Source organism: Schistocerca serialis, chromosome 1, assembly GCF_023864345.2.
Source record: "Schistocerca serialis cubense isolate TAMUIC-IGC-003099 chromosome 1, iqSchSeri2.2, whole genome shotgun sequence".
Lineage (NCBI taxonomy): Eukaryota > Metazoa > Arthropoda > Insecta > Orthoptera > Acrididae > Schistocerca > Schistocerca serialis.
In genome coordinates, this window is record NC_064638.1 from 1,178,515,037 (window position 1) to 1,178,542,043 (window position 27,007).

A 27,007-nucleotide genomic window follows, 5' to 3' on the forward strand; every position below is an offset into this window, starting at 1 on the left:
AGACTCGAACTCGGGACCTTTGCCTTCGCAGGAGAGCTTCTGTAAAGTTTGGAAGGTAGGAGACGAGGTACTGGCAGAAGTAAAGCTGTGAGTACCGGACGTGAGTCGTGCTTCGGTAGCTCAGTTGGTAGAGCACTTGCCCGCGAAAGGCAAAGGTCCCGAGTTCGAGTCTCGGCCGGGCACACAGTTTTAATCTGCCAGGAAGTTTCAACTAAAAACCAGTTGGCACATTAGAAACATTTAGCCATTTCTGTTTCGTTTCATTGTTCTTAGGAAATAATCTTTTTCTTTGTCTGCAGTGGTTAGTCCAACTTGTGATCGCACTACAAACCATCATCTCTCGTAGAAAACAATTCAAAACGTACTGTCAGGACTCCTCGGCGTACTACTAACTTTACTGTAACTCTGCACTTGATCGTAAATCACCGGTAAGAACTCACAGCCGGCCATGTGGCGGAGCGGTTCTAGGCGCTTCAGTCCGGAACCGCGCTGCTGCTAAGGTCGCATGTTCGAATCCTGCCTCGGGCATGGATGTGTGTGATGTCCTTAGGTTAGTTAGGTTTAGGTAGTTCTAAGTCTAGGGGACTGATGACCTCAGATGTTAAGCCCCATAGTGCTCAGAGCCATTTGAACCATTTGAAGAACTCACACTCACGTAGACAACCTTGTATTCATTCAAAAACGTAACGTCAACACAGCACGTTATGGTAGTGGTGGGTTGTTGAGCAGTGACTGGATCCACTGTGGTGTGAGCGTCATAATTTGTTACTGCTCACATAACCTGTGATGCCTACTGTGTATTCTAGTAACTGTGGACAGAGGCACGTCATTCCATGCTACTTCAGCTCTTTGACAGAATTCAACAATCATAGTCGCTGGCACGCCAGTTTCTTGGCAAACGAATCCATTTCCTGAATCAAAGTATGTGGTGTGACTGTACGATCCCACACGGCCAGGCGAACACTAAATGTCCTCTCAGGCGCTAGTCGCGCGGAGCTGTTGACGTCCTGCATACTGTTGAATATGTCCCTCCTTAACCCATCAGTTCCGTATTCGCGTGACAGTCGTGGCATCCCAATCACCGCAAACAGCGACACTGCGGAACGATGAACCGTCCTTCCGATGGCGCTTTCAGTCTCTGACAGGCGCTGTTAGAAGTTTTCCCTTCTTCTCACAGACAAATAACACACAAATGTTTTTTTTTTTGTCAGAGTTGTTGTGCCTTCACTATACGTCGCCGTCCACGACGAGTTCAAAGGCCCTGCGACTAGACCGATGGAGGCGCCAGCGCTGTAACAGGGTGCGCTAGCAGTGGCCGTGAGCAACACTAGCGCCGTCGGCAGTTGATGGTGGGGGGGGGGGGGAGACCCAACACAAACGAGCAGGATTTGATGGAACGCGTGGGTAGCCGTTATATACTCGGCGGCCGTGTGTGAGGGAAATATTGAGGTTATGTAAAATAATACATGGCAGTGGTGAATGGCCAGAGGACTTCGTGTCAACACTAATGATTCCATTACCAAAGACACAAGGTACCAAGAATTGCAGTGGGCACAGGACAATTAGCCTCATGTCACATGCTGCGAATATTATGTTAGGAATCATTAATAAAATATTGGTAAAGTAATGGAAGGGAAATTGTCTGAAGAACAATTTGGTTTTAGAGGGAATACGGGCACAAGAGATGCAATAAAACTTTTGAGAATTTTGGGAGAGAGGATTATTGAACAGGGAAGAGAACTATGTATCTGTTTTGTAGACCTGGAAAAGGGTTTTTGATAATGAGGCTTGAGATAAGCTTGCAACTATAATGAGGGGAATAGCCTGGAAAACCAGGCTACTTATAAACTCTTTATACTTAAAAAGCATCAGTGAAAGTGAGAGGAGAAAGTACCAACTGGTTAGAACTAGGAAAAGGAGTAAGACAAGGCTGCTGTCTGTCTCCCATCCTTTTCAATCTACACTTAGAAAATATCATTGTCCACTAGATGACAATGGGGTAAAAATTGGAAGAAGAACAGTACAATAAGGTGTCTGAGGTTTGCAGACGACGTGGTTCTCCTAGTATCAGATGAAAAAAACTACGGGATATAGTGGATACCAATAAAGCTAAAGGAAAGATTCACGCAATGAAAATAAGTGAAATGAAATAAATTAATGACACTGGGAGGAAATAAAAAGATAAAGATAATGCTGAATGGAGCAAAATAGAAACGGACTTTAAGAGCAGCACAGAAATTAGAACCAGAATAGCAAAGGCGAAAGAGACATTTTATAAGAAAAGGAGAATTTTTTGCAGCAATTGGACAAAGATGTAAGGATAAGGCTAATACAGTGTTTTGTATGGAGTGTCCTCTCGTATGGTGAGGAAGAAAGATAGAGCAAAGCTGGAGGCTTTTGACATGTGGAATTGGCGGAGAAGGGGAAGAATACGTTGGATGGATAGAGTGGCAAATGAAGAGGTACTCGATGTAATAAAAGAAGGAAAAGAAATTAGATTGGACATATACTAAAAGAAAAGGAGGGTACCTGGAAGGAAAGAGGAGGCGAGGGAAGAAGAGATTTCAGATCATGGATGATGTGATGGACCGCAACACACACGCCTGCATTGAGAAGGAGCAATGAATCGCATGAAATTGAGGTACAAAGGACATGCTAATACAGCAGAAAACTGATGATGATGACTGGCCGAGAACAGTAGTTAATGACAAGCCTGGTCCTTTTTGCTGTACAGGATAGTCAGAAGCAATCTGAAAAGCTTGTAAAGGTGTTCCACGGTAGGTTGTGCTGGAAAGCAATCGTAAGAAAAAAATTCGATACGTTGCGCCATTTCAGAGTTAATTAGCACTGAAAGTAACCAGTCACGCCGTTGCGCGCGCAAATTCAATCGGCCCACCAGAGACGGTGTCGCCAAAAGTGTCCTTCGTTTGGTTTCCTAAAACCAAACAAGAGGACGATAGAAAAATTGGACAAAAGACTGTAGTAAGAATCGAACCCCAGCCAAAACCTGAGCAGTCTCGTGCACTATTATCAACGCTATGAGAACGACTGAAGCTAACTGCATCTTCCGACCCGCTTGAATTTGCACGCGCAACGGCCTTATTGCCTAATCTCAATACTACTTAACCAGGAAACGGCGCAAAGTATCGATTTTTTTTCTTAACAATTATTTCTCAGCACAACCTCTCCTGCTACACATTTAAAGCTTTTCAGACTGCTTCTGATCACCCGGTAGAGCTTTCTCTCATGCTGCTGCTACCTTGAAAGCACAACTTGGGGCAGCGTTGTTTTGAGCTGTATGTGCGTGTGTGTGTGTGTGTGTGTGAGAGAGAGAGAGAGAGAGAGAGAGAGAGAGAGAGAGAGAGAGAGAGATAGAGCGAGAGAGAGAGAGTGATATACAGTGCTCCCTTAAATTCTTGGCGGAAGTTGTTATTAATTATCCCTCCGGTATGACTGGTAGTGTGCCCGAAGGAGAGAGCGGATTCATTTCTTTGTACACGCGGTTCCAATCAGTGCTAAAGTGCGAACACGCCTCTCCTGTTATAGAATTACTCCTAGTTCTGAGAGTTGCATGTTGCTTATTCAATGCAGCTGTCCAGTAACATTGAATGAACCGCACATGTTATCGCACTTGTGCCATGTGATGTGAGCACGTATAACTGAAACAAATCTTGACACATTCCTGCTAGCATGCTTGTGTCTCGGTCTAGTTTCCTCTTCCAATTATTGTGAACGAAGCCTTGTTTCTTCTAGTTCATATTATTGTTATAAATCCGTTCTGAAAAGGAGGTCTAAATTATTTCGAGAACTTGTGAATGCATTTCGTCGTTTTTCTTAAATTTTCAAATTGCTTCGGTATTGATCGTGTCTCTTAAAACTGTCGGGAAATTATAACTGTCTTACTGGCCAGACTGTTTGTACTATTATTTAGAACAAGCCTTCATGTAAGAAGTATCACGGTTATAGCAAGCTTGTGTGTGATGCTCTGGCCTAGGTACAATAGTTTGAGTCCGTTATGTATTTTAAATTTTTTTGGCTGATTGTTCTTAGTTTGGTAGGAAGCTCTCTCTAATTTTATTGTTCCAGTGGTTTTAACATTATGTGCGTATTCTTGTGGCCTATTACCTGTTTTGAATCTTTTGTTTCATGTATCGCTTTGGAATTTTGGCCTGATTCTGAGACTAACAATTTGTTATTCCTATTGAGTGTACAATTTTAAAAACAGTTCCCAACTGGGGAAATTGATTGTAAAATTCTTTTTTATATTTCATTATACGAAAATCTTGAAGATTATCGATCACTCACAGCTCAATCCAGCCCCGCCACTCCCTTTTCGGCTCAGTTATTCTCAGCCATTCGAGGTCTCTTGGGTTTAAAATGCGAATACTTTAAAGACAACCCTTTTCTTTGTGTGTGGCAACACCTGTCCATCTTCTCAGCTTATTAACTGACAACTTTAGAATACTACAGGTAGAGACAAACTCGTCTGCCTATGCGGTCTCGACAGACCGGACTAATTTCCTCATGGGTAGGTCACAAGGTGCACATACTTTTTAGTCGTCAGTCTTTTGACTGGTTTGATGCGACCTGTCACGAATTCCTTTCCTCTGCCAATCTTTTACATCTACATCTACATGGATGCTCTGCAAATCACACTTAAGTGCCTGGTAGAGGGTTCATCGAAGCACCTTGGCCGCGCGGGATTAGCCTAGCGGTCTGGGGCGCTGCAGTCACGGACTGTGCGGCTGGTCCCGGCGGAGGTTAGAGTCCTCCCTCGGGCATGAGTGTGTGTGTTTGTCCATAGGGTAATTTAGGTTAAGTAGTGTGTAAGCTCAGGGACTGATGACCTTAGCAGTTAAGTCCCATAAGATTTCGCACACGTTTGAACAATTTGAACCACCTTCACAATAATGGTGTATTATTCCAATCTCGAACAGCGCGCAGAGAAATCGAACACCTATATCTTCCCGTGTGAGCTCTGATTTCCCTTATTTTATCGTGTTGATCATTTCTCCCGATGTAGGTCGGCATCAACAAAATATTTTCGTATTCGAAGGAGAAAGTTGGTGATTGGAATGTCGTGAGAAGATTCCGCCGCAACGAGAAACGCCTTTCTTTTAATGATGTTCATCCAAAATCCTGTATCATTACAGTGACACACTCTGCTCTATTTCGCAATAATACAAAACGTGCTACCCTTCTTTGAACTTTTTCGATGTGCCCCGTCAATCCTATCTTACGAAGATCCCACACCGCGCGGCAGTATTCGAAAAGAGGACGGACAAGCGAACTGTACGCAGTCTCTTTAATAGATCTGTTACATTTTCTAAGTGTCCTGCTAATAAAACGCAGTCTTTGATTAGGCTTCCTCACAAAGTTTTCTATGTGTTCCTTCCAATTTACGTTGCTCGTAACTGTAATACCTAGGTATTTAGTTGAATTTACGGCTCTTAGATTAGACTGATTCATCGTGTAACCGAAGTTTAACGGATTCCTTTTATCACTCATGAGGATGGCCTCACACTTTTCGTTATTTAGGGTCAATTGCCAGTTTTGGCACCATTCAGAGTGCACTTGCAGCCTACGTTCTCAGTTAGTTTCTGAATGTATATCAGTCTCTGTCTTCCTGTAGTTTTTACCCTGTACAGATCCCTCTACAGCATAGAAGTTATTCCCCGACGTCTTAACAAATGGCTCTGAGCACTATGAGACTCAACTGCTGAGGTCATCAGTCCCCTAGAACTTAGAACTACTTAAACCTAACTAACCTAAGGACATCACACACATCCATGCCCGAGGCAGGATTCGAACCTGCGACCGTAGCGGTCGCGCGGTTCCAGACTGTAGCGCCTAGAACCGCTCGGCCACTCCGGCCGGCCGACGTCTTAAAAGATGTCCTATCATCCTGTTCCTTCTACGTGTCAGTGTTTTTCACATATTCCCTTCCTCGCCGATTCTGCAAAGAACCTCCTCATTCCTTACCTTATCAGTCCATTTAATTTTCAACATTCTTCTGTAACACCACATCTCAAATGGTCTATTCTCTTCTGTTACGGTTTTTCACAGTTCATGTCTCAGTGCCATAGAATGCTGTGCTCCAAACGCACATTCTAAGAGATTTCTTCCTCAGATTAAGACTTACGTTTCATGCTATCAGACTTCTCTTGGTCAGGAATGCCCTTTTGCCAGTGCTTGTGTGCTTTAAAAATGGTTCAAATGGCTCAAAACACTATGGGACTTAACATCTGATGTCATCAGTCCCTTGACTTAGAACTACTTAAACCTAACTAACTTAAGGATATCACACACATCCATGCCCGAGGCAGGATTCGAACTTGCGACCGTAGCAGCAGTGCGGTTCCGGACTGAAGCGCTCGGTCACAGCGGCCGGCGTTGTGTGCTTTGCCCGCCGGGGTGGCCGAGTGGTTCGAGGCGCTACAGTCTGGAACCGGGCGACCGCTACGGTCGAAGGTTCGAATGCTGCCTCGGGCATAGATGTGTGATGTCCTTAGGTTAGTTAGGTTTAAGTAGTTCTAAGTTCTAGGGGACTGATGACCTCAGAAGTTAAGTCCCATAGTGCTCAGAGCCATTTGAATCATTTTGTGTGCTTTATCTTTCCTCCTTGCTTCATACGTCACGGTTTATTTTGCTGCCTAAGTAGCAAAATTTGAGTTCATCTACTTCCTGATGGCCAATTCTGATAAGTTTCTCGCTGTATTAATTTCTACTACTTCTCATTACTTCCATCTTTCTTCGATTTACTCTCAGTTCATATCCCTACCGATTAGACTTCATTCCATTCAACAGGTCCTGTAATTCTTCAGTTTCGCTGAAGACAGCAATGTCACAGCGAACCTTAACAGTGGTATCCGTTCACACTGAATTTTAATCCCCGCTCCTCAACCTTTCTTTTATTTCCGTCATTGGCTCATCGAAGCTCTCAATGCAAGCTGGAAGGCGAAGATTAAAGTGAGCCCTTGTTATCAACACCAAAAACCATGATTGAATGGAGTAGGATCGTTTCCAGACAAGTCGCACACCACATTCCGTCGGCTCTTGCGCTTTAGTGGAGGTGTTTTAAATGCAGACCGATACAAAAATAAGTGGGGGGCAAGAAAGCAAACAAAATGAAAATATTCTATATCGAGCCAGAGGGGGCAACTGGTTCCGTACACCAAACTTAAGAATATCACTGACTTTAACTCCACAGTCCGGCCCTGGAGACCACACGATGTCGACCGGCCGCCGTGTCATCCTACTCCACGTGGCATCATGGAGATGCAACATGGCATCTACTAACCCGCTTTTTATGTCCACGGTGCTTCGTCCGCCATGTCTTATTTTGCTTCCTTAAAATGGTTCAAATGGCTCTGAGCATGGAAGTTATTCCCCGACGTCTTAACAAATGGCTCTGAGCACTATGGGACTTAACTTCTGAGGTCGTCAGTCGCCTAGGACTTAGGACTAATTAAACCTAACTAACCTAAGAACATCACACACATCCATGCCCGAGACAGGATTCGAACCTGCGACCGTAGCGGTCGCTCGGTTCCAGACTGTAGCGCCCAGAACCGCACGGCCACTCCGGCCGGCCTGCTTCCTTAACTTTGACTACCAGGTGCTTCCCAATTTTTATGTTAAGATTATCGCTCTCTTATTTCTGCTACTGCTCTTTACTTATGCCTTTCTTCGGTTTACTCTCAGTCAATATTCTGTAGTCATTAGACTGTTCATTCCATTCATACGTCCTGTCATTCTTCCTTTTCACTGAGGATAGCATTGTCATCAGCTAATCTTATTGATATCCTTTCGTCTCAGACTTTAACCCCACTCTTAAACCTTTCGAGGACGTATGAGATTGTAAATAATGCTATGCGCTAAGCCATTAGTGTGTAACATGAACTGCAACGATATTGTTGATCCCTCTGAGGCACATCAGACAGAGATTCATTGTCTGTGGATCACTCTCCGTTAAAGATAGCAGGCCACGCCCTTCCAACAAGAAAAAATTTTGAGCCAGTCGCAAGCCTGGTTAGAGATCGCATACGAACGTACTTTATTTAGAATGCCATTCTGGATCAAAAGCTTTTCGAAAATCGAGAAGCGCCTAACCAACCTGGTCTTCTCTTTCTATGAGAGTGACGATATAATACGTGAAAAGGCCTCATTGAATTTCACACGATCAATCTTTTCAGAACCCATACACAATTCCACGGATGATGTTATTCATTTTTAGATAGATGACAGTCTTTAAACAAAGTAATTACTAGGTTTCTGCCAGAAATAAATGTGAGTGATAAGGGACAGTAATCCAATGGATCAGTTCTATTTTGTATTTCATTCGACTTCTGCTGTTTCTCAAATCATTGAAATCATATTACAACCAAATGACTTTCATATAAGATTTAATCTTCTTACCTAAAATCCGTACGAGTACTTATTACAAGATGCATCAACGTTAACAGTCCAGTGAACAGTAACCTGGAGACGTTTGTTGATTTGTTGCGTGAGATCTGGAAGAAGAATCTTGTGTTACCGGAGCCTGTTGTTTGTGTTCCAGGGATACCGTGACAAGTACCACAAGGACGAGCACCACCACCTGGACGACTTCTGGAGCAACGGCCAGGAGAAAGGCGGCTACCACAAGTACGGAGAGCAGGGCTCCCACTTCAGCGAGAAGGGCAAGAAGAAGGAGTCCGCCAAAAAGGCAACGGTTTGTACTTGCTCCACGTTCCTTGCGACAGAGAAGCAGCTGTCCACAAATCAGCATGCATTTGGAGCGCATCTCTAGTGCGAAACTTAGGTTACCCTTTTCTAGCACGATATGCTGCGAAGTACCGACGAAGGACGACAGACAGATTCTATATTCCCAGATATCCGGAAAGCGTTTGATACGGTACCACAGTGCAGACTGCTAACGAAGGTACGACCATGCGGAGTAGATACCCAGATATGTGAGAGGCTCGAAGACTTCTTAAGTAACAGAACCCTGTACCTCGACGGCGAGCCTTCACCATCGTCAGGAGTGCCCCACGGAAGTGTGGTCATGTTGCTGTTGTTGCGCTCTTCGATCCGAATACTGGTTTGATGCAGCTCTCTATGCTACTGTATCCTGTGCGATCCTCTTCATCTACTGCAACCTACATCCTTCTGAATCTGCTTAGTTTATTTTATTTTATCGCTTGGCTAGAGCTCCCCGTCGGGCAGACCGTTCGCCGGGTGCCGGTCTTCCAATTTGACGCCACTTCGGCGACCTGCAGTCGATGAGGATGATGGGATGATGGTGATGAGGACAGCACAATGCCCAGTTCATGGGCGGAGAAAATTCCCCAACCCAGCCGGGAATAGAAACCGGGCCCAGAGGATTCACAATCCGTCACGCTGACCATTCAGCTACCGGGGGCGGAAAATCTGCTTAGTGTATTCATCTCTTGCTCTTCCTCTACGATTTTTACCCCTAAACATTTCCCTCCAGTACTAAACTGGTAATCCCTCGATGTCTCAGAATGTGTCCAATCAACCGAGCCCTTCCTTTGGCCTTCTTCTCTCCCCAATCCAATCAGTACCACCTAATTTTAAAATGGCTCAAATGTCTCTGAGCACTAGGGGACTTAACATCTGAGGTCATCAGTCCCCTAGAACTTAGAACTACTTAAACCTAACTAACCTAAGGACATCACACACATTCATGCCCCAGGCAGGATTCGAACTTGCGACCATAGCAGTCTCACAGTTCCGGACTGAACCCCCTAATTAGTTACGCGATGTACCCACCTGATCTTCATCATTCTTCTCCAGCACCACATTTCAAAAGCTTCTATTCTCTTCTTGTCTCAGCTGTTTATTGTCCATGTTTCACTTCCACACATGGCTACACGCCACACAAATAATTTCAGAAAAAACTTCCTGTCACTTAAATCTGTAATCCGTGTTAACAAATTCCTCTTCTTCAGAAACGCTTTTCTTGCCATTGCCAGTCTCCATGTTCTATCCTCGTCATGAGTTACTTTGCTGCCCAAATAGCGCATCTCATCTACTACTTTACGTGTCTCGTTTCCTAAACTAATTCCCTGAGTATCATCTGATTTAATTCGACTACGTTCCATTATCCTTGTTTTGCTTTTGTTAATGTTCATCTTATATTTTCCTTTCAAAACATCGTCCATTCCGTTCTACTGTTCTTCTAAATCCATTGCTATCTCTCACAGAATTACAACGTTGTCGGCAAACCTCAATGTTTTCATTTCTTCTCCCTGCAACTTAATTCCTACTCCAAATTTTTCTTTTGTTTCCTTTACTGCTTGTTCAATGCACATATTGAATAACATTGAGGATAGGCTATAAGCCTATCTCATTCCCTTCTCAACCACTGCTTCACATTCATGCCACTCGACCCTTGTAACTGCCATCTGATTTATAAAGAAGTTGCAAATAGCCTTTCGCTCCCTATATTGTGCTCCAGTCAACATTGTCAAAGACTTCCTTTAAGCCTAGAAATGTTATAAACATAGGTTTGTCTTTCCTGAACCTATCTTCTAAGATATGTTGTAGGGTCGGTATTGATCGCATGTTCCTACATTTCTCCGGCATCCAAACTGATCTTCCCCATGGTCGGCTTCTACTAGTTTTTGCAATCTTCTGTAAGGAATTCGTGTCAGTATTTCGCAACCATGACTTATCAAATTGATAGGTCGGTAATTTTCACACCTGTCACCAATTGCCTTCTTTGTAACTGGAATTACTACATTATTCTTTAAGTCTGGTGGTATTCCGCCTATCTCTCACATCTTGTACTCCGGATGGAGCAGTTTTGTCATGACTGGCTCTCCCTGACGGAATATCGTTTACGACCGGGGTCTTGTTTCTGCTAAGATAATTCAAGGCTCTGTCAAATTCTTCTCGCAGTATTATACCTGCCATCTTATCTTCATCTACGTCCTCTTTCATTTCCATAAAACTGCCTTCAAGTTCATCTCCCTTGCACAGTCCTTCTATATACTCCTTCCGCCTTTTAGCTTTCTCTTCTTTGCTTAGGAGTGTTTTACCACCCGAGCTCTTGATATTAATACAGCTACATCCCTTTTCCCCAACGGCCTCTTTAATTTTCCTGTATGCGGTATCTATCTTTCCCGCAGTGAAGTATGCTTCTAAATCCTTACATTTGTCCTCTAGCCATTCTAGTTTAGCCAGTTTGCACTTCCTATCAGTCTAATTTTTTAAGCGTTTGTACTACTTCATTTGATGAGTTTTTAAATCTTCTCCTTTCATCTATTAAATGATGATGTTACTGTCGTAGAAAACCTCAAGTTTTATGAAATTGGTTCTTTACACACAGCTGGTTTGTATCATACTCAATAAACAGAAAGCAAAACATATATATATATATATATATATATATATATATATATATATATATATATATATATAGGGTGTTACAAAAAGGTACGGCCAAGCTTTCAGGAAACATTCCTCACACACAAATAAAGAAAAGATATTATGTGGACATGTGTCCGGAAACGCTTAATTTCCATGTTAGAGCTCATTTTAGTTTCGTCAGTATGTACTGTACTTCCTCGATTCACCGCCAGTTGGCCCAATTGAAGGAAGGTAATGTTGACTTCGGTGCTTGTGTTGACATGCGACTCATTGCTCTACAGTACTAGCATCAAGCACATCAGTACGTAGCAGCAACAGATTAGTGTTCATCACGAACGTGGTTTTGCAGTCAGTGCAATGTTTACAAATGCGGAGTTGGCAGATGCCCATTTGATGTATGGATTAGCAAGGGGCAATAGCCGTGGCTCGGTACGTTTGTATCGAGACAGATTTCCAGAACGAAGGTGTCCCGACAGGAAGACGTTCGAAGCAATTGATCGGCGTCTTAGGGAGCACGGAACATTCCAGCCTATGACTCGCGACTGGGGAAGACCTAGAACGACGAGGACACCTGCAATGGACGAGGCAATTCTTCGTGCAGTTGACGATAACCCTAATGTCAGCGTCAGAGAAGTTGCTGCCGTACAAGGTAACGTTGTCCACGTCACTGTATGGAGAGTGCTACGGGAGAATCAGTTGTTTCCGTACCATGTACAGCGTGTGCAGGCACTATCAGCAGCTGATTGGCCTCCACGGGTACACTTCTGCCAATGGTTCATCCAACAATGTGTCAATCCTCATTTCAGAGCAAATGTTCTCTTTACGGATGAGGCTTCATTTCAACGTGATCAAATTGTAAATTTTCACAATCAACGTGTGTGGGCTGACGAGAATCCGCACGCAATTGAGCAATAACGTCATCAACACAGATTTTCTGTGAACGTTTGGGCAGGCATTGTTGGTGATGTCTTGATTGGGCCCCATGTTCTTCCACCTACGCTCAATGGAGCACGTTATCATGATTTAATACGGGATACTCTACCTGTGCTGCTAGAACATGTGCCTTTACAAGTACGACACAACATGTGGTTCATGCACGATGGTGCTCCTGCACATTTCTCAACAACAGATTCGGTGACCGATGGATTGGTAGAGGCGGACCAATTCCATGGCCTCCACGCTCTCCTGACCTCAACACTCTTGACTTTCATTTATGGGGGCATTGGAAAGCTCTTGTCTACGCAACCCCGGTACCAAATGTAGAGACTCTTCGTGCTCGCATTGTGGACGGCTGTGACACAATACGCCATTCTCCAGGGCTGCATCAGCGCATCAGGGATTCCATGCGACGGAGGGTGGATGCATGTATCGTCGCTAACGGAGGACATTTTGAACATTTCCTGTAACAAAGTGTTTGAAGTCACGCTGGTACGTTCTTTTGCTGTGTGTTTCCATTCTATGATTAATGTGATTTGAAGAGAAGTAATAAAATGAGCTATATATATATATATATATATATATATATATATATATAGAGAGAGAGAGAGAGAGAGAGAGAGAGAGAGAGAGAGAGAGAGAGAGAGAGAGAGAGAGAGAGGGGGGGGGGTGAGTCCCAGAGGGTTCAATTTTTGGTCCACTCCTCCACTCCTATTCCTTATACATGTGAATGACTTTCACTTGGCACTCAACAAGCAGAAATGGTACTTTTTGCCGTTACAGAGAAAGCAGCAGAAAAGTTAGTAAACAATATTTTCCAAGGAATTACTAAGTGGTTCCATAAAAATGGACTCAGCCCAAATTTAAATGAAAAAACACTACATTCAGTTCAGCACAACAAATACAGTCATATAAACAACTGATGTAGCTCATGAGCAGAATGCTCCACATTTTTGGGTTTACATATGGACGAAAATGTGAATTGGAAGAAGCAAGTTACTGAGCTGCTCAGGCAATTATGTTCAGCTACTTTTGCTCTTCGCATAACCGCTAATCTTGGAAACAGAAGTATCAACCTCCTGACATATTCCACGTATATTTTCACTGTATAATATTGTATGGAGTAACTTTCCAGGGTTTCTCATTGCTCAGAAAGACAGTACTCGTTGCAGAAAAGTAAGCAGTAAGAATAATATGTGATGTTCACCTACAGATGTCAAGTAGGTACCTGTTCAAGGAGCTAGGCATTTTAACTGTACCATCCAGTACATATATTCTCTAATGAATTTCGTTATAAATAATCTGTCACAATTTGAGAAGAACAGTGATGCCTACACCTACAACATTAGAGAGAACAATGACTTCTGTTACCCGCGGACGTGACGCAGTTGGTGATCTGGGTTTGTTGGTGTCGAGCGAGGTCTTCGCTCCGGCCTGGTGCGGTAACGTCAGTCGGCGGGGGTGGACGGAGTCGGCTCGGCTCGTGGTAGGGGGTCGCCGCATCAATTGCCGAGGAACGTCCGCTTTATGCCCGCCGACATTATTAATGTATTGTTTGTTTCCTATGATCGAATCTATTCGATCGGCATGTTTAAGGCGTGCGTCCAAGGATTTGTTTTCATGGCTCACCATTGCCAATTGCACTTGCGTAAGGAGCTTCACAGCCCATAAAGTCCACAATTTGTGGTCTACATGTACATCTACATACATACTCCGCTAGCCACCAAGCGATGTATGGCGGAGGGCACAGTTCGCGCCAAAGTCATATCCCCCCCCTCCCCTCTCTGTTCCACTCGCTGTTCGCGCGAGGAAACAATGGCTGACTGCACGCCTCAGTACGAGCTCTAATTTCCCTTGTCTTTGAATGGTGGTCATTGCGCTATTTGAATATCTGGTGGTAATAATATATACTCTACATCTTCGGCGAAGATCGGATTTCGGACTTTAGTGAGCAGCTCCTTCGTCTGTCGTCTGTCTGCAAGTGTGTCCCACTTCAAACTTTCTATGAGATTTGTAACGCTCTCGCGATGGCTGAATGTATCAGTCACGAATCTTGCCGCTCTTCTTTGGACCTTTTCAATCTCTTGAATCAGACTCAACTGGTAAGGGTCTCATACAGACGGACAATACTCTAAGACTGTACGAACTAAAGTATTGTAAGCTATTTCCTTTGTTGAACGACTGCATCGCTTCAGGATTCTACTAATAAACTGCAATCTAGAGTTCGCCTCAGCCGTTACTTGCGTAATCCGATCATTCCATTTGAGATCATTTCGAATAGTCACACTCAGATATTTGACTGATGTTACCGCTTCGAAAGACTGGGCATTTATTTTGTACTCGTACATTAATGGGGATTTTCGGCTTGTTATACTCAGTAGGTTACACTTACTAATACTGAGAGATAAATGCCAGTCATCACACCACGCATTTATTTTCGGCAAATCCTCATTGATTTGTTCACAACTTTCGTGTGATACTACTTTCCTGTAGACTGCAGCATCATCGGCAAACAGTCTAATGTCGCTGTCAATACCATCAACCAGATCGTTTATGTAAATCGTAAAGAGCTGGCTAGAGACGAATGTCAATCTGTGTGCGTAGGCGACATCATAGTTGCGATGGGTTCTCGTCACTTTAAACTTCGTCGCAAACGACGTGATAAATTTTCTCACCGGGGAAGCGGGTGAGGCGACGTAGAAGATCAGTCTCGACTGTCTTGTATTTGTTGTCTGCTGGAGGGGTGAAGATGATATCACTTGTTGCCTCCATATGTTCTCCGACTTTGGTTAATAACGTGACGAATTTGACGTCGTTGTTAATGACGTCACTCGATTTGAAGATATTGTCCACAATGGCAAACCACAAAGTAGGTTGTTCTGGTCGTAAAGACAGTAGTTTGAGGTGCGTCCTGTGGCCGAATGATTGCCTGGGCGATGGTCGCATTGTAAGAACTGTCGAGCAAATATTGTCCTCCGTAAGCGGCGCGACATGCTGGATGGGAGATGGCGTAGTGCGATGCAGCCAGTTGCACGAGTTCCGAAGCGATCTTATTCGCGCGCGACGCGGTTGTTCCATCAAAATCGATTAAACACGTCTCCACATGGTTACACTGCCTTGGCTTGTGTCTAGCCAGGTTTGGAAGAGAAACGGGGTTCCACCCGAAATCACAGAGTAAATTGTTTCTCACTTTCCGTTGTTTTGCATCGTTGCACACTAATGTAGCCCTGCCGAAGAGATTATCACACGACTTGCATGTGAGGTGTTATCCATAGTGGGTGACGTGGCTGGAGAAACGTTGTCAACCAGTGAAAACTGCACAGCACAGTGCCAGCAGCATTGTCGTTCCACAATAGACAGATACGTTGAATTTATAAGTGATCGAGATCGTCGGTCGTCACCCATGTAGTTGCACATGTTACAGGAGATGGTAACGTTGCCGGCCGCGGTGGTCTCGCGGTTCTAGGCGCGCAGTCCGGAGCCGCGCGACTGCTACGGGCGCAGGTTCGAATCCTGCCTCGGGCATGGATGTGTGTGATGTCCTTAGGTTAGTTAGGTTTAAGTAGTTCTAAGTCTAGGGGACTGATGACCACAGCTGTTAAGTCCCATAGTGCTCAGAGCCATTTGAACCATTTTTTTTATAGTTACGTTAAGTAAACACACGGTCCTGATACTCTGTAAAACAATTTTATTGACGAAACGAGCATTCGCAATACAGCTCCCGAACACAGTGAAATCCTCAGACCAACTGATTTCAAACAGTCCCTTGTACCTACGTTGATCGACAGCGATATTCCTTCGCACAGTAGTTTTCCCACATACGCAAATAAATGCAGCACTTGTAATTAATTTTACCGTTAGTTGACAGATAGGACAAAAGCACATTAAAAATTCGTGAATGTCAGTAACGAACACGGTACTGGTCAAAACAGACAAGAATCAGTGCCATTTCCAAGGACTAATTTAAAACACGCAGGCGTCCGAACAGAAAACCTTTGCCAACCTAGATCTACACCTATATTCTGCAAACCAACGTGAGGTGCATAGTAGAGGATACGTCCCATAGTACCAGTTATTAGGGTTTCTTCCCGTTCCATTCACGTATAGAGCGCGGGAAGAATGGTTGTTGGAGTGCCTCTGTGCGTGCAGTACTTATTCTAATCTTATGCTCTCGATCCCTATGTGTGCGACACGTAGGGCGTTGCAGTATATCCCTACAGTAATCATTTAAAGCCGGTTCTTGAAACTTCGTTAATAGACTTGCTCGGGTCAGTCTACATCTATCTTGAAGAGCCTTCCAGTTCAGTACCTTCAGTATCACTGTGACGTTCTCCCAAGTATACTCTCGGGTTCTAATCTTAAAGTCACGGGAAACAAGCAAACTTTATTGACAATGGTAAAAAACACATACATATCAATAAACTAGAAAAAAACTTCAAAAGCTACATGATCATGAAGATATGTACAATAACATCGCGCTCTTACAGAAGTTTTCGTATAACATGCACTGTCCAGTCACATGTACACATCCCCGCAGCCGTCGTTCAACCCCGCATCTACGGCTCGTGTTGCACTAGACTTCCCTATGTGTTGGTTTTCAAATGTTCAAATGTGTGTGAATTCCTAAGGGACCAAACTGCGGAGGTAATCGGCCCCTAGACTTACACACTACTTAAACTAACTTATGCTAAGAACAATACACACACTCATGTCCGAGGGAGGACTCGAGCCTCTGGCGGGAGGGGCCGCGCAATCCGTGACACGGCGCCTCAAACCGCACGGCCACTCTGTGTTGGTTATGGATAGCGCCATTTTGCAGTGCGCGATATAGTACCTTAACCACTGTGGCACACGAACAGTTTACGAACCTAATCGTTTTGGAAATGACAAAATGCCTATTGGCTTCTGTCTCGGGTTCTTCGGCCGACGATCATCCATTGATTTTACTGACGTTTAGCCAGCACGAGTGGCTGGCACTGTCAAAGCTCACCCTCCATTGCCGGTGGTGAACTGGAGCCGAGCTCGCGGCCGCAGACTGTACGTACGTGGGTGGCGCGCCAACGTTCGAGGGCTTCTCCGCGGTCATTTCCGTCAAGAAAGTTCTGGCTGTAGAGAAGCACTACCACACGCGCTTGTTCAGAGAAGCTGTAGAAATATAAAAACACGCGAACAGTTTCAACAAGAAAGAGGAAAGCATCAAGATAAGCGGATCCTCGTTCCCGTACTGCAGCGAACGACCGTCGCAGGTAGCAAGAGGAGAACCGCTCCGGAAATGACCGCGGAGAAGCCCTCGAACCTTGGCGCGCCACGTACATATAGTCTGCGGCCGCGAGCTCGGCTCCAGTTCAACACCGGCAATGGAGGGTGAAGCTTTGACAATGCCAGCCACTCGTGCTGGCGAAACGTCAGTAAAAATCATTAGATGAACGTCGGCCGAAGAACCCGAGACAGAAGCCAATAGGCAGTTTGTCAACAAGTGGTCACGAAAGCCTTAACAGTTTCGGAAATGGTCCGAAAACCAATGATCGTGCCCTTTTGGGCGTCAGATAAATCGTTCCGTTTCCGCATTACACCTATTGTATTGTTTTCCACTCTCCACAGCATGCACTACACACCGTCTGCTGCCAGTGCGGCCACCAGCTGTTAGCGATTGGGACACACTTTACATTCCTTCCACTGGTAGCGCTGCGACCTGCCGTTTGGGAGTGGTTATAGCACGTTGACGTAGAATATAGGCGGTGCTCGCATTAATGTGACTGGACCGTGTAGTTGTCTGGACTGTACCCGTACGTGATGTGTCATGCATTGTATTACTTGAAAGATGAGATGTAAAGTGTGGCGCCCATGTATGCATGATGTATTTATGGCATGACGCCTGCATGAGTCCCACACTTTACATTCATCCTTCAATTAATACAGTACGTGACATATCATCTACAGCTACAGTCTAGACAAACCGTTTGTACTTAAATGTGGCAGAAGGCCAAAATAGACCAAATTAATTACCTGTTGTGTACGACTATGGTCCTTAACTGCAATAAAGAGACAAATGCTGTCCTGGGTCACGGTTAATTTTGCTTCGAACTTGTCGCAACTCATGAAATTTACGAAAGAAGTAGCTGACTAGCAAGTTGGTTAGCTGCGCGTTGATGACACTCATAAACAGTTTATGTGAGTAGAGTTCTGATGTAACTCTTCGTTAAAGAATCGATTGGCGCTTTCTAAAATCCACAATGCAAAATTATAGAGACTGGGACTTTATGTTTTGTACGTAATTGTTACATGACATATGCACACTCAGGAACAATTATGTGAATATAATAAATTTTTGTGTGGTTTCACGTGCGAGAAAGTTTCTAAAGACAGAATTTTGTCTCAACACATAAAAGAGGAAAATCTTAAAAACATGCATCCGTTTTAAATATCGCTTCTTACCATACCTCTGGGTGGACGCATGACAATTTATCTTGTTTTCCTCTTTTTCCCGTGAATATTTTCAATGTCGTAAGACGTAGTAGGCAAGAAAACGCCTCCGGCCTGATAATGTACCGGTGCTGTGATCTTCGGTCTCGCTGTCTCTGCATATGCGCCCCTGTGTTCAGTACGCCGACTCCTCGTACTGAGCGTATAAAAATTGGTTGTAAAATTATAGATGACGCTAAATTAGTGGTGGATTGCTGTAATATAGCAGTTTCTGGAAATTACATCTTTGTACTACAGCTTCAGTAGGACTGGATATCAAATTCCCACTGACTCTGGTTTTATCAGTGTAAGCTAGCACAATCAGATTTTATTTGAAGAAAGTGACGATGGCTTTTTTGATGATGCAAAACAAAAACACAACCGTCTGAACAGGCCTTGATGGCCCAACGGTACCGACCAGTCGCCGTGTCATCCTCTGCCTTTAGGCGTCACCGGATGCAAATACACAGGGGCATATGGTCAGCATGTGCTCTTCCAGCCGTTGTCAGTTTTCGTGACCGCTGCTGCTATTTCTCAATCAAGCTGTTCCTCAATAGGCCTCACAAGGGCTGAGTGCATCCCGCTTGCAGCCCGCTGTTGGGCTTGGCTAACACTTGGAAGGGTCACCACCTGGGTCTGCCGAGTGCTGTGGGCAAGCGGGTGCACTCAGCCCTCGTGAGGCCATTTGACGAACTGCTTGATTAAGGGGTAGCGGCACCGGTCACGAAAACTGACAACAGGCAAGAGAGTGGTATGATGCTAGTGCTGATTCTGTGTTTTTCATTTGACGATGCCACTATGGCTCCAGTGTATTAGGACATGTTCTTATAAATAGGTCTGCCGGCCGGAGTGGCCGAGCGGTTCTAGGCGCTACAGTCTGGAACCGCGCGACAGCTACGCTCGCAGGTTCGAATCCTGCCTCGGGCCTGGATGTGTGTGATGTCCATAGGTTAGGTAGGTTTAAGTAGTTCTAAATTCTAGGGGACTGATGACCTCAGAAGTTAGGTCCCATAGTGCTCAGAGCAATTTTTTATAAATAGGTCTGAAGATGGTCATTACAGACCCAAACCGGTAGTCTGATGACAAAAAATTTGTGACCATAGATGTAAAGTACAGGAAATTTATTCCACGTTTTTTTTTTCAGTTCTTCTTTACTAGCCCGCAAGTCGCGAATGGTTTTTTCTGTTGGTGGAGGGCCGAAATGCCGCTCAGCTGCTCTGTTTCCATGTTCTTCTGCATACGCTGTTATTTTCAATTTATAGCCTGCACAATATGAATACCTTCTATTTTTTTCCATTACGAAACCAGCTACTAACAAAAATATTGTACTATTACCGGAAACACAAATCACCTTCAGTTCTAATTCACTGGCACCCCACACTGAAATCACGCATCACATGGCAGACAGTGTTCTGGGTTTGTGATGGTGGGGCTGGAGTGAGATAGTGTTAGCCAGCTTGTGAATACCTGCGACTCCTGTTCGTCGTATCGGTGCACTGCTGGTGCCAGTTGAATCCAATGTTGCCACACAGATATAGGTCTCCCATCTGCAGCATCGATTATATGGCCATTTTTAAGGCTGGCGGGAATTTTAAATCAAACACTGGACCTTTTATCATTAATTTACAGTGTAAGACGTACCTGACGTTTGGATTCGAAGAAAAATGTGCGTCTTATAGCCTGTAAAATACTCTAACATCACTGTGCCTCTCCAAAACATTCAATGGTATCTGTTCTCCCGTCTCTGCCATATTCACCGAACGTGGTCACCAGGGCCAGTGCGGAGTCGCGATTCATCGCTGAAACCTATACTACGTCATTCGTCAGCAACCCATGCTTCCCAGTCACGGCACTGCTCAAAACGCGGCCATTTGTGTTGTGGTGTCAACGACAGTCTACTCGTGGGATGATAGTTCCCTAGTCCAGTTAATGGTAGTCTCCAACCAGTGGTGTGGGATCACACTGAACGTTGCAGGGAGTAAACTATTTGTTCTCATATGGCAAGCACAGATGTGAAAGGGATAGGATGAGCCTGGTGCGCAGTAACGGCGATCCTCCTTTGTGTTGTTCAGACGGGGTCGGCAGGCAACTTGACGACGAACGTACCTGCCATCCATTTCACATGCTGTCCAGCATCGGATCACTGTCACACTCAAGTGCCCCACAAATTTGGGTACTGCCCGATTCGGCCAGCTGGCCAAATGGAGACGCATAATGAGGCCACTTCTTTCAGACTGACCCAGGTGCTGCTATCGCTGTCTCACATGAGTATGCGGCATCTCTGCATCCTACACAGTGATCACTCAACATCTCATGCTGTTCGTGCTCCTTACATGCACTATCAGACTTGGTAGCAACACTAAACATGGATAACACTATTCCACTGTGGTGGCCGTTCTATCTGTCCCAGATAATTGCAACTCTAAATCACTGGCATACTTCTAGAAGGTGTATTTTTATTTATTTATTTTACACTTCAAATTCCGTAGGACCAAACTGAGGAGCAAGTCTCCAAGATCATGCAACATGTCAGTACATGAAATTACAACATAAAAGTAATAACAGATAAAAAAAATTTCATGAACCCGAAAAAAGTCAGTCCATTAGTTTAAGTAAACGCAATCAACAATACAACATAAGAATCAGCTTAAGTTTTCAAGGAACTCCTCAATAGAATAGAAGGAGTGACTCATGAGGAAACTCTTCAGTTTCGATTTGAAACCGCGTGGATTACTGCTAAGATTCTTGAATTCGAGTGGTAGTTTATTGAAAATGGATGCAGCAGTATACTGGACTCCTTTTTGTACAAGACTTAATGAAGTCCGATCCAAATGCAAGTTTGATTTCTGCCGAGTATTAATTGAGGGAAAGCTGCTTGTTCTTGGGAATAAGTTAATATTGTTAACAAGAAATGACAGTAAGGAATATATATAACTGGGAGGCCAAAGTTAAAAGTCCCAGACTCGTGAACAGAGGTCGACAAGAGGTTCGTGAACTTACACCACTGATTGCCCGAACCGCCCGTATCTGAGCCAAAATTATCCTTTTAGAACGGGAAGAGCTACCCCAAAATATAATACCATACGACATAAGCGAATGAAAATAAGCAAAGTAGACTAATTTTCGTGTTGAACGATCACTCACTTCAGATACCGCTCGAATAGTAAAAATGGCTGGATTAAGTCTTTGAACAAGATCCTGAACGTGGGCTTTCCACGACAGTTTACTATCTATCTGAACACCTAGAAATTTAAACTGTTCAGTTTAACTAATCATATGCCCGTTCAGTGAAATTAAAAGGTCAGGTTTTGTTGAATTGTGTGTTAGAAACTGTAAAAACTGAGTCTTACTGTGGTATAGCGTTAGTTTATTTTCTACAAGCCATGAACTGAGGTCATGTACTGCACTATTTGAAACCGAGCCAATGTTGCACACAACATCCCTTACAACCAAGCTAGTGTCATCAGCAAACAGAAATATTTTAGAGCTACCCGTAACACTAGAGAGCATATCATTTATATAAATAAGGAACAGGAGTGGCCCCAGCACTGATCCCTGGGGCACCCCCCACTTGACAGAACCCCACTCAGACCCCACATCACAGCCGTTGTCAACGTTGTGAATAATGACCTTATGCTGCCTGTTGCTAAAGTAAGAGGTGAACCAATTGTGAGCTACTCCCCGTATTCCGCAATGGTCCAACTTCTGGAGCAATATTTTGTGATCAACACAATCAAATGCCTTAGTTAAATCAAAAAATATGCCAAGCGTTCGAAACCTTTTGTTTAGCCCATCCAGTACCTCACAGAGAAAAGAGAATATAGCATTTTCAGTTGTTAAATGACTTCTAAAGCCGAACTGCAGCAAATCGTGTGATATAAAATGATCGATTATCGTTACATACACAGCCTTTTCAATAATTTTTACAAACACTGATGGCATAGAAATAGATCTAAAATTACGTACATTATCTATTTCTCCTGTGTAAGCAGTTAAATTCACAACTGACCACATCTTCTTGGAGCTTCACTTTTTTTCTCATGGTGTGTAGACACCAAATTCTAACTCTTAGGAGTAAACATCGTCTGATAAAATTGTAAGGCATTATTTACTGAATGACTCTTGTGCATGTTTCAAATAAGGTAAATGACATTAAGTGAAGAAAAAAAGAAATCTCTAAACTTGCACAGAAGAGTTCCATCTCACAGTGTCCCTTCGTGTTGTGTTACAGAAGGGCGGCTCAGAGGGAAAGCACGGGTCCGCCGGTAAGAGCGGCAAGGGCCACGCGACCAGTGACAAGAGCGGCCACGCCGCACACGGGGGGCGCTCCAGCTCACACGAGCACTCGTCGCAGTACGCCAAGAACGGCGGCCACTCCTCGCACAAGAAGACGTCGGGGGGCAAGCAGTAGGCGGCGTCCTGAAGGGCAACAGTTGCGCCGCCAAAGACTCGCTGTGGCGAGACTCGAGAAGGTTCAAGCAGGGGGTACCCATGGCCCTAAGTGTAGTGTGATGTTCTGCAGTCCACTGGCAACTGGATGGGAATGGGGAGTGGGGTCAGAGAACGGACTCACTGACGACTTAGTTTAAAAAAGTGGCGTCCCCAAGCCACCAAAACCTGTTGTAATATGTCTTTATTTGGCGGCATACAGTTTCCTACAGGTCACCTAAAAATTAACGAAAATCTGTAAGAAATAGTACGTCGCGAAATAATTAAGGCGAACTATTGTGTGTATCAGATACTCATGGATACCTTTACATCACGTTAATGGAGGGCTTCTTGGCGTCAAGCACATAATTATTGAGATGCAGCATCTAAATTAAAGTTAAAAATACAGTATGCATAAAGACATTAAAAACATAGTTATAGATGCAGAAAAATACAACGTGAGTGCATATTAGTTATATATGATGGCAAAATAAAAACTTGCCCGCAAAACTATTTCATGCACGTTAAGGTAGGCAACCCAACATCATCCACCCCTTGAGCAGACGTTGTCAGTTGGGTTGCCTATCTTAAGGTGCGTGAAATAGTTTTGCAGGCCAGTTTTATTTTGCACACCCTCTACATGCCCCTGTTGTCCTATTCGCTTTTCTGCTAGTTACTACGTGTACAATTTAAAAGCGCATTGCACTGTTCCACATACTGTCACACAGAAGTTGTATGATAAACTTACGACTGAGTCAGCCGATGTTCGCTTTTATGTGAGTGCAGCGAGACTGCTTACAAGTTACGAAAATCGATGGTAGCTTCATTAGAGATGCATAATTTACAATATCTGTGTCTTGCTTGTGGACAACGAATAAAACTAACAAAACAGAGAAAGCCACATTCGCCTTCCGACCTTCAGACATACATGCTCCAGTGTGTCAATTTATGATACGATTTTGGTAAGATGGTGTGTGAAACAGTGCAATGGATGTTAACTTATGCACTTAGTGACTAATGGAAAAATTGTGTAATGCAATGGACTCATCCGTAAGTGACAGTCATAAAAGCTTCATTGTTAAAATATTCACTTTTTATTCGTCAACTACAACAATCATGATGATACTCGCAGAGACCAACGTCCCCTGTGCGTAAGCGAAAGGCAGCCTCCGAAGTAATGTGGCTTTCAGAAGATTGCACAGAGGGATGTAACGTCAAACGGCCAGAGGCGCGATGGCGGCAGTGACTTGACAATACTCCTGACCATAGCATCGGGCGGTGAACCAGAATGCAAATAACAGGCTGCCTGGTTGCACAGGGCAAGACACGCAGAATCACGCTGTGGGCCCCGCATGGACGAAACTGATCATAGCAGCATTGTCTGCCCCCACACGCAAAGGTAGGCAGTAAGAAGTTCGCCCACAGAGTGACGCCTCGGCCTCGAACCGTAGTCGATCAGCGCAGGAAGCCGGCAGGGTCAGAGGTAGGCCTAAAGGTGCCCCATCAGTTGGTGGGTGGAAAGTTGACAACATTTGCGTCAACGTGAAGAGTGGGGCCGCAACTACACGCGGAAGACTCTGGAGGTGCAGACTGGTTGATCCTCGGTGACTGTCGTAAGTCCCCCCCTTAGAGCTGGTGGCTGGCAGACTGCAATCCTTCTCACTAGATATGAGGTGTACTTATACAGGCTCGGAACGTCTCTATTTCGTTAAAGAATCAGTTTTCATCACAAAAGCCACAACAAAGCCACAGACAGGTCACCCACACTACAGCGGTTCTGCCTTTCCGCTGTGACTGTGCTATTTCGGCTCTGGTCGCTCTACTTGACTGCAGCATACGGTAACTGTCTCGACGCCTCAGTACATTAAGTGCGGTGTGGTAATACAGATGTGTAATTTTTTTAATGTCTTTACGTATACGCATTTTTAACCTTGATTTAGATGCTGCAATTGATGATAAATATGTACTTGTCGTCAAGGAACCTTCCTTTAACCTAATGTAATGGTATCCCCGTATATCTGCTGAACAGAGTAGCTCATCTTAATTATTCTGACGTGTACTATTCCTTATACATTTCTGTTAATATGTGGGTGACTTGTCACTCGACCAGAGTTGTTTGTCGATAAACAAACACATATTACAGTAACTTTTGATAGTTTCGTGATGCCATTTTTTAAATACATTGAAACTGTGCGGCACTGTTTATAAAATGATCTAGTTTAAGCTCTCGCTATCCCACCCTAATGCCGTTTAACCCGGTGGACCTTCATTCACGAGATATCGTCTTCGAAAAGCGGATGAATGAATTTACTAGCCCATAAACGGCATCCGCTTTCGTGGTTGTGAACAGCCTGGCTTCTATGGAATCAGGCTGGCAAGGTCGGGGTTGTGGGTTCTACACAAGTTGCGTAAAACCTGTTTTTTAATTTTGTCACCGTTGAAATACTTTGGTGTTTACCACAGAAAAGTAGGGGAAACGGACGCTGAATTTGGATTAGATGCTGGTTTACGGCTGCAACATTACCGACTGACAACCGAGATTTCAGAACGTTAATGAAATATGTTTCCCTCCTCAGTTTATTAAAAATTGACTGTAACTGTACAATGTTCATGGTGCAAGAGCGTTGTCGTCCTAGAAACATTAATAACAAACCTGTAAATTGTAAATCGTATCACAATAAATAAATTTATAAGTGGCTACAACGTAAGTTACTAAAGATGAAAGCAGTTGTTTTTATCTCACTGTCTTCGATTGGATGCGGCAATCAACTGTTACAAAAAGTGAAATTACCACAATAACATAGAAAAATGAGAAAAAATATAACTCGCCACGCACTAGAATCGAACCCACGCCCAAACAAGCAGTCAGCTACCGCGCTGTTTCGTAGGCAGATGCGATTTTAACGATTGGTAAACCCATCTCGTCCGCTTTTCGAAGGCGATGTCTGCTGAAGATTCGTCTACCAGGATGATCAGTTTCAGGGTGAGACACCTGACGCCTTAAACTACATCACCATTCAGTTCATTCTCCGATCATGATCCCCGAATCCATTCCTCCTTCCCCCCCCCCCCCACCCCCCACCCCTCTTTTGAGGCTCACTCGTGCGTCCCATTCTCCTAGCTGCTAGTGGACGACTTCCTCTGTTATAGGACAGTATTACTGAATCGTAAGAAAAATATACTGCAAATTGTAGTGATATATAAAAGTGAGAAATCTGTGCTCACTAGCTGGATGGACAAGAAATATAATGTGGCTTATGAATACACACACCTGTAGGAGAGGACATAGGGAAGTATTTAGAGAACTTTTAAGCCCGAAGAGAAGTAGTCAACCAGATTTACACCTCGCTATAAAAGCCAATAACGTAATGACCAACTTGAACAGCTGCAGAAACCATAGTTGTTATATTTGACTATGGTAATACACATCTTGCAAATGATTTGATGTTATATATACATTTCCACAGTGGATATACTCACCTGCTCTACAGCGTCCCAGTTTCTTCATTTACGCATGTTTGTTATGCACTACGAGTCCAGTAATAGGTTTAACTTACTGTAATACATTTATCCCTACGTTTTCTGCTCTCCTTTATTTCCTCGCTTCCAAGGTAAATTACTGCAGGATGCCTTATGCAAATACAGCCAACCTGTCCCTTATTCATGTAAGAGTTTTTGATACACTTTCTTCCTTGACCATTTTAATATCATTATTTGCCTTATGAACAACGTACGTTTCTCCAGTTACCCAGGTTCACTTCTCCGCTTCTGTGGTATCATGAGTTCGCTACCTGTCTGTCGTATT

General features: G+C 44.1%; 1 protein-coding gene and 1 non-coding gene across 3 annotated transcripts in view; both read left to right on the forward strand.

Annotated features, from left to right (window-relative positions):
• The window catches only part of LOC126418691 (hornerin-like), a 92,985-nt gene extending 66,704 nt beyond the window's left edge, over positions 1–26,281 (forward strand). For both annotated transcript variants that reach the window (XM_050085589.1, XM_050085595.1), the window contains exons 4-5: positions 8,561–8,713; positions 23,006–26,281. In XM_050085589.1, coding sequence (XP_049941546.1) covers positions 8,561–8,713; positions 23,006–23,185 — 333 coding nt within the window. In that variant the 3' untranslated portion in view covers positions 23,186–26,281. The remainder of the gene's footprint in view (positions 1–8,560; positions 8,714–23,005) is intronic.
• Trnas-cga (transfer RNA serine (anticodon CGA)) lies at positions 109–183 on the forward strand. The gene has a single exon. It is a non-coding gene; the product is annotated as a tRNA-Ser (tRNA).
• Positions 26,282–27,007: the final 726 nt, after the last annotated feature.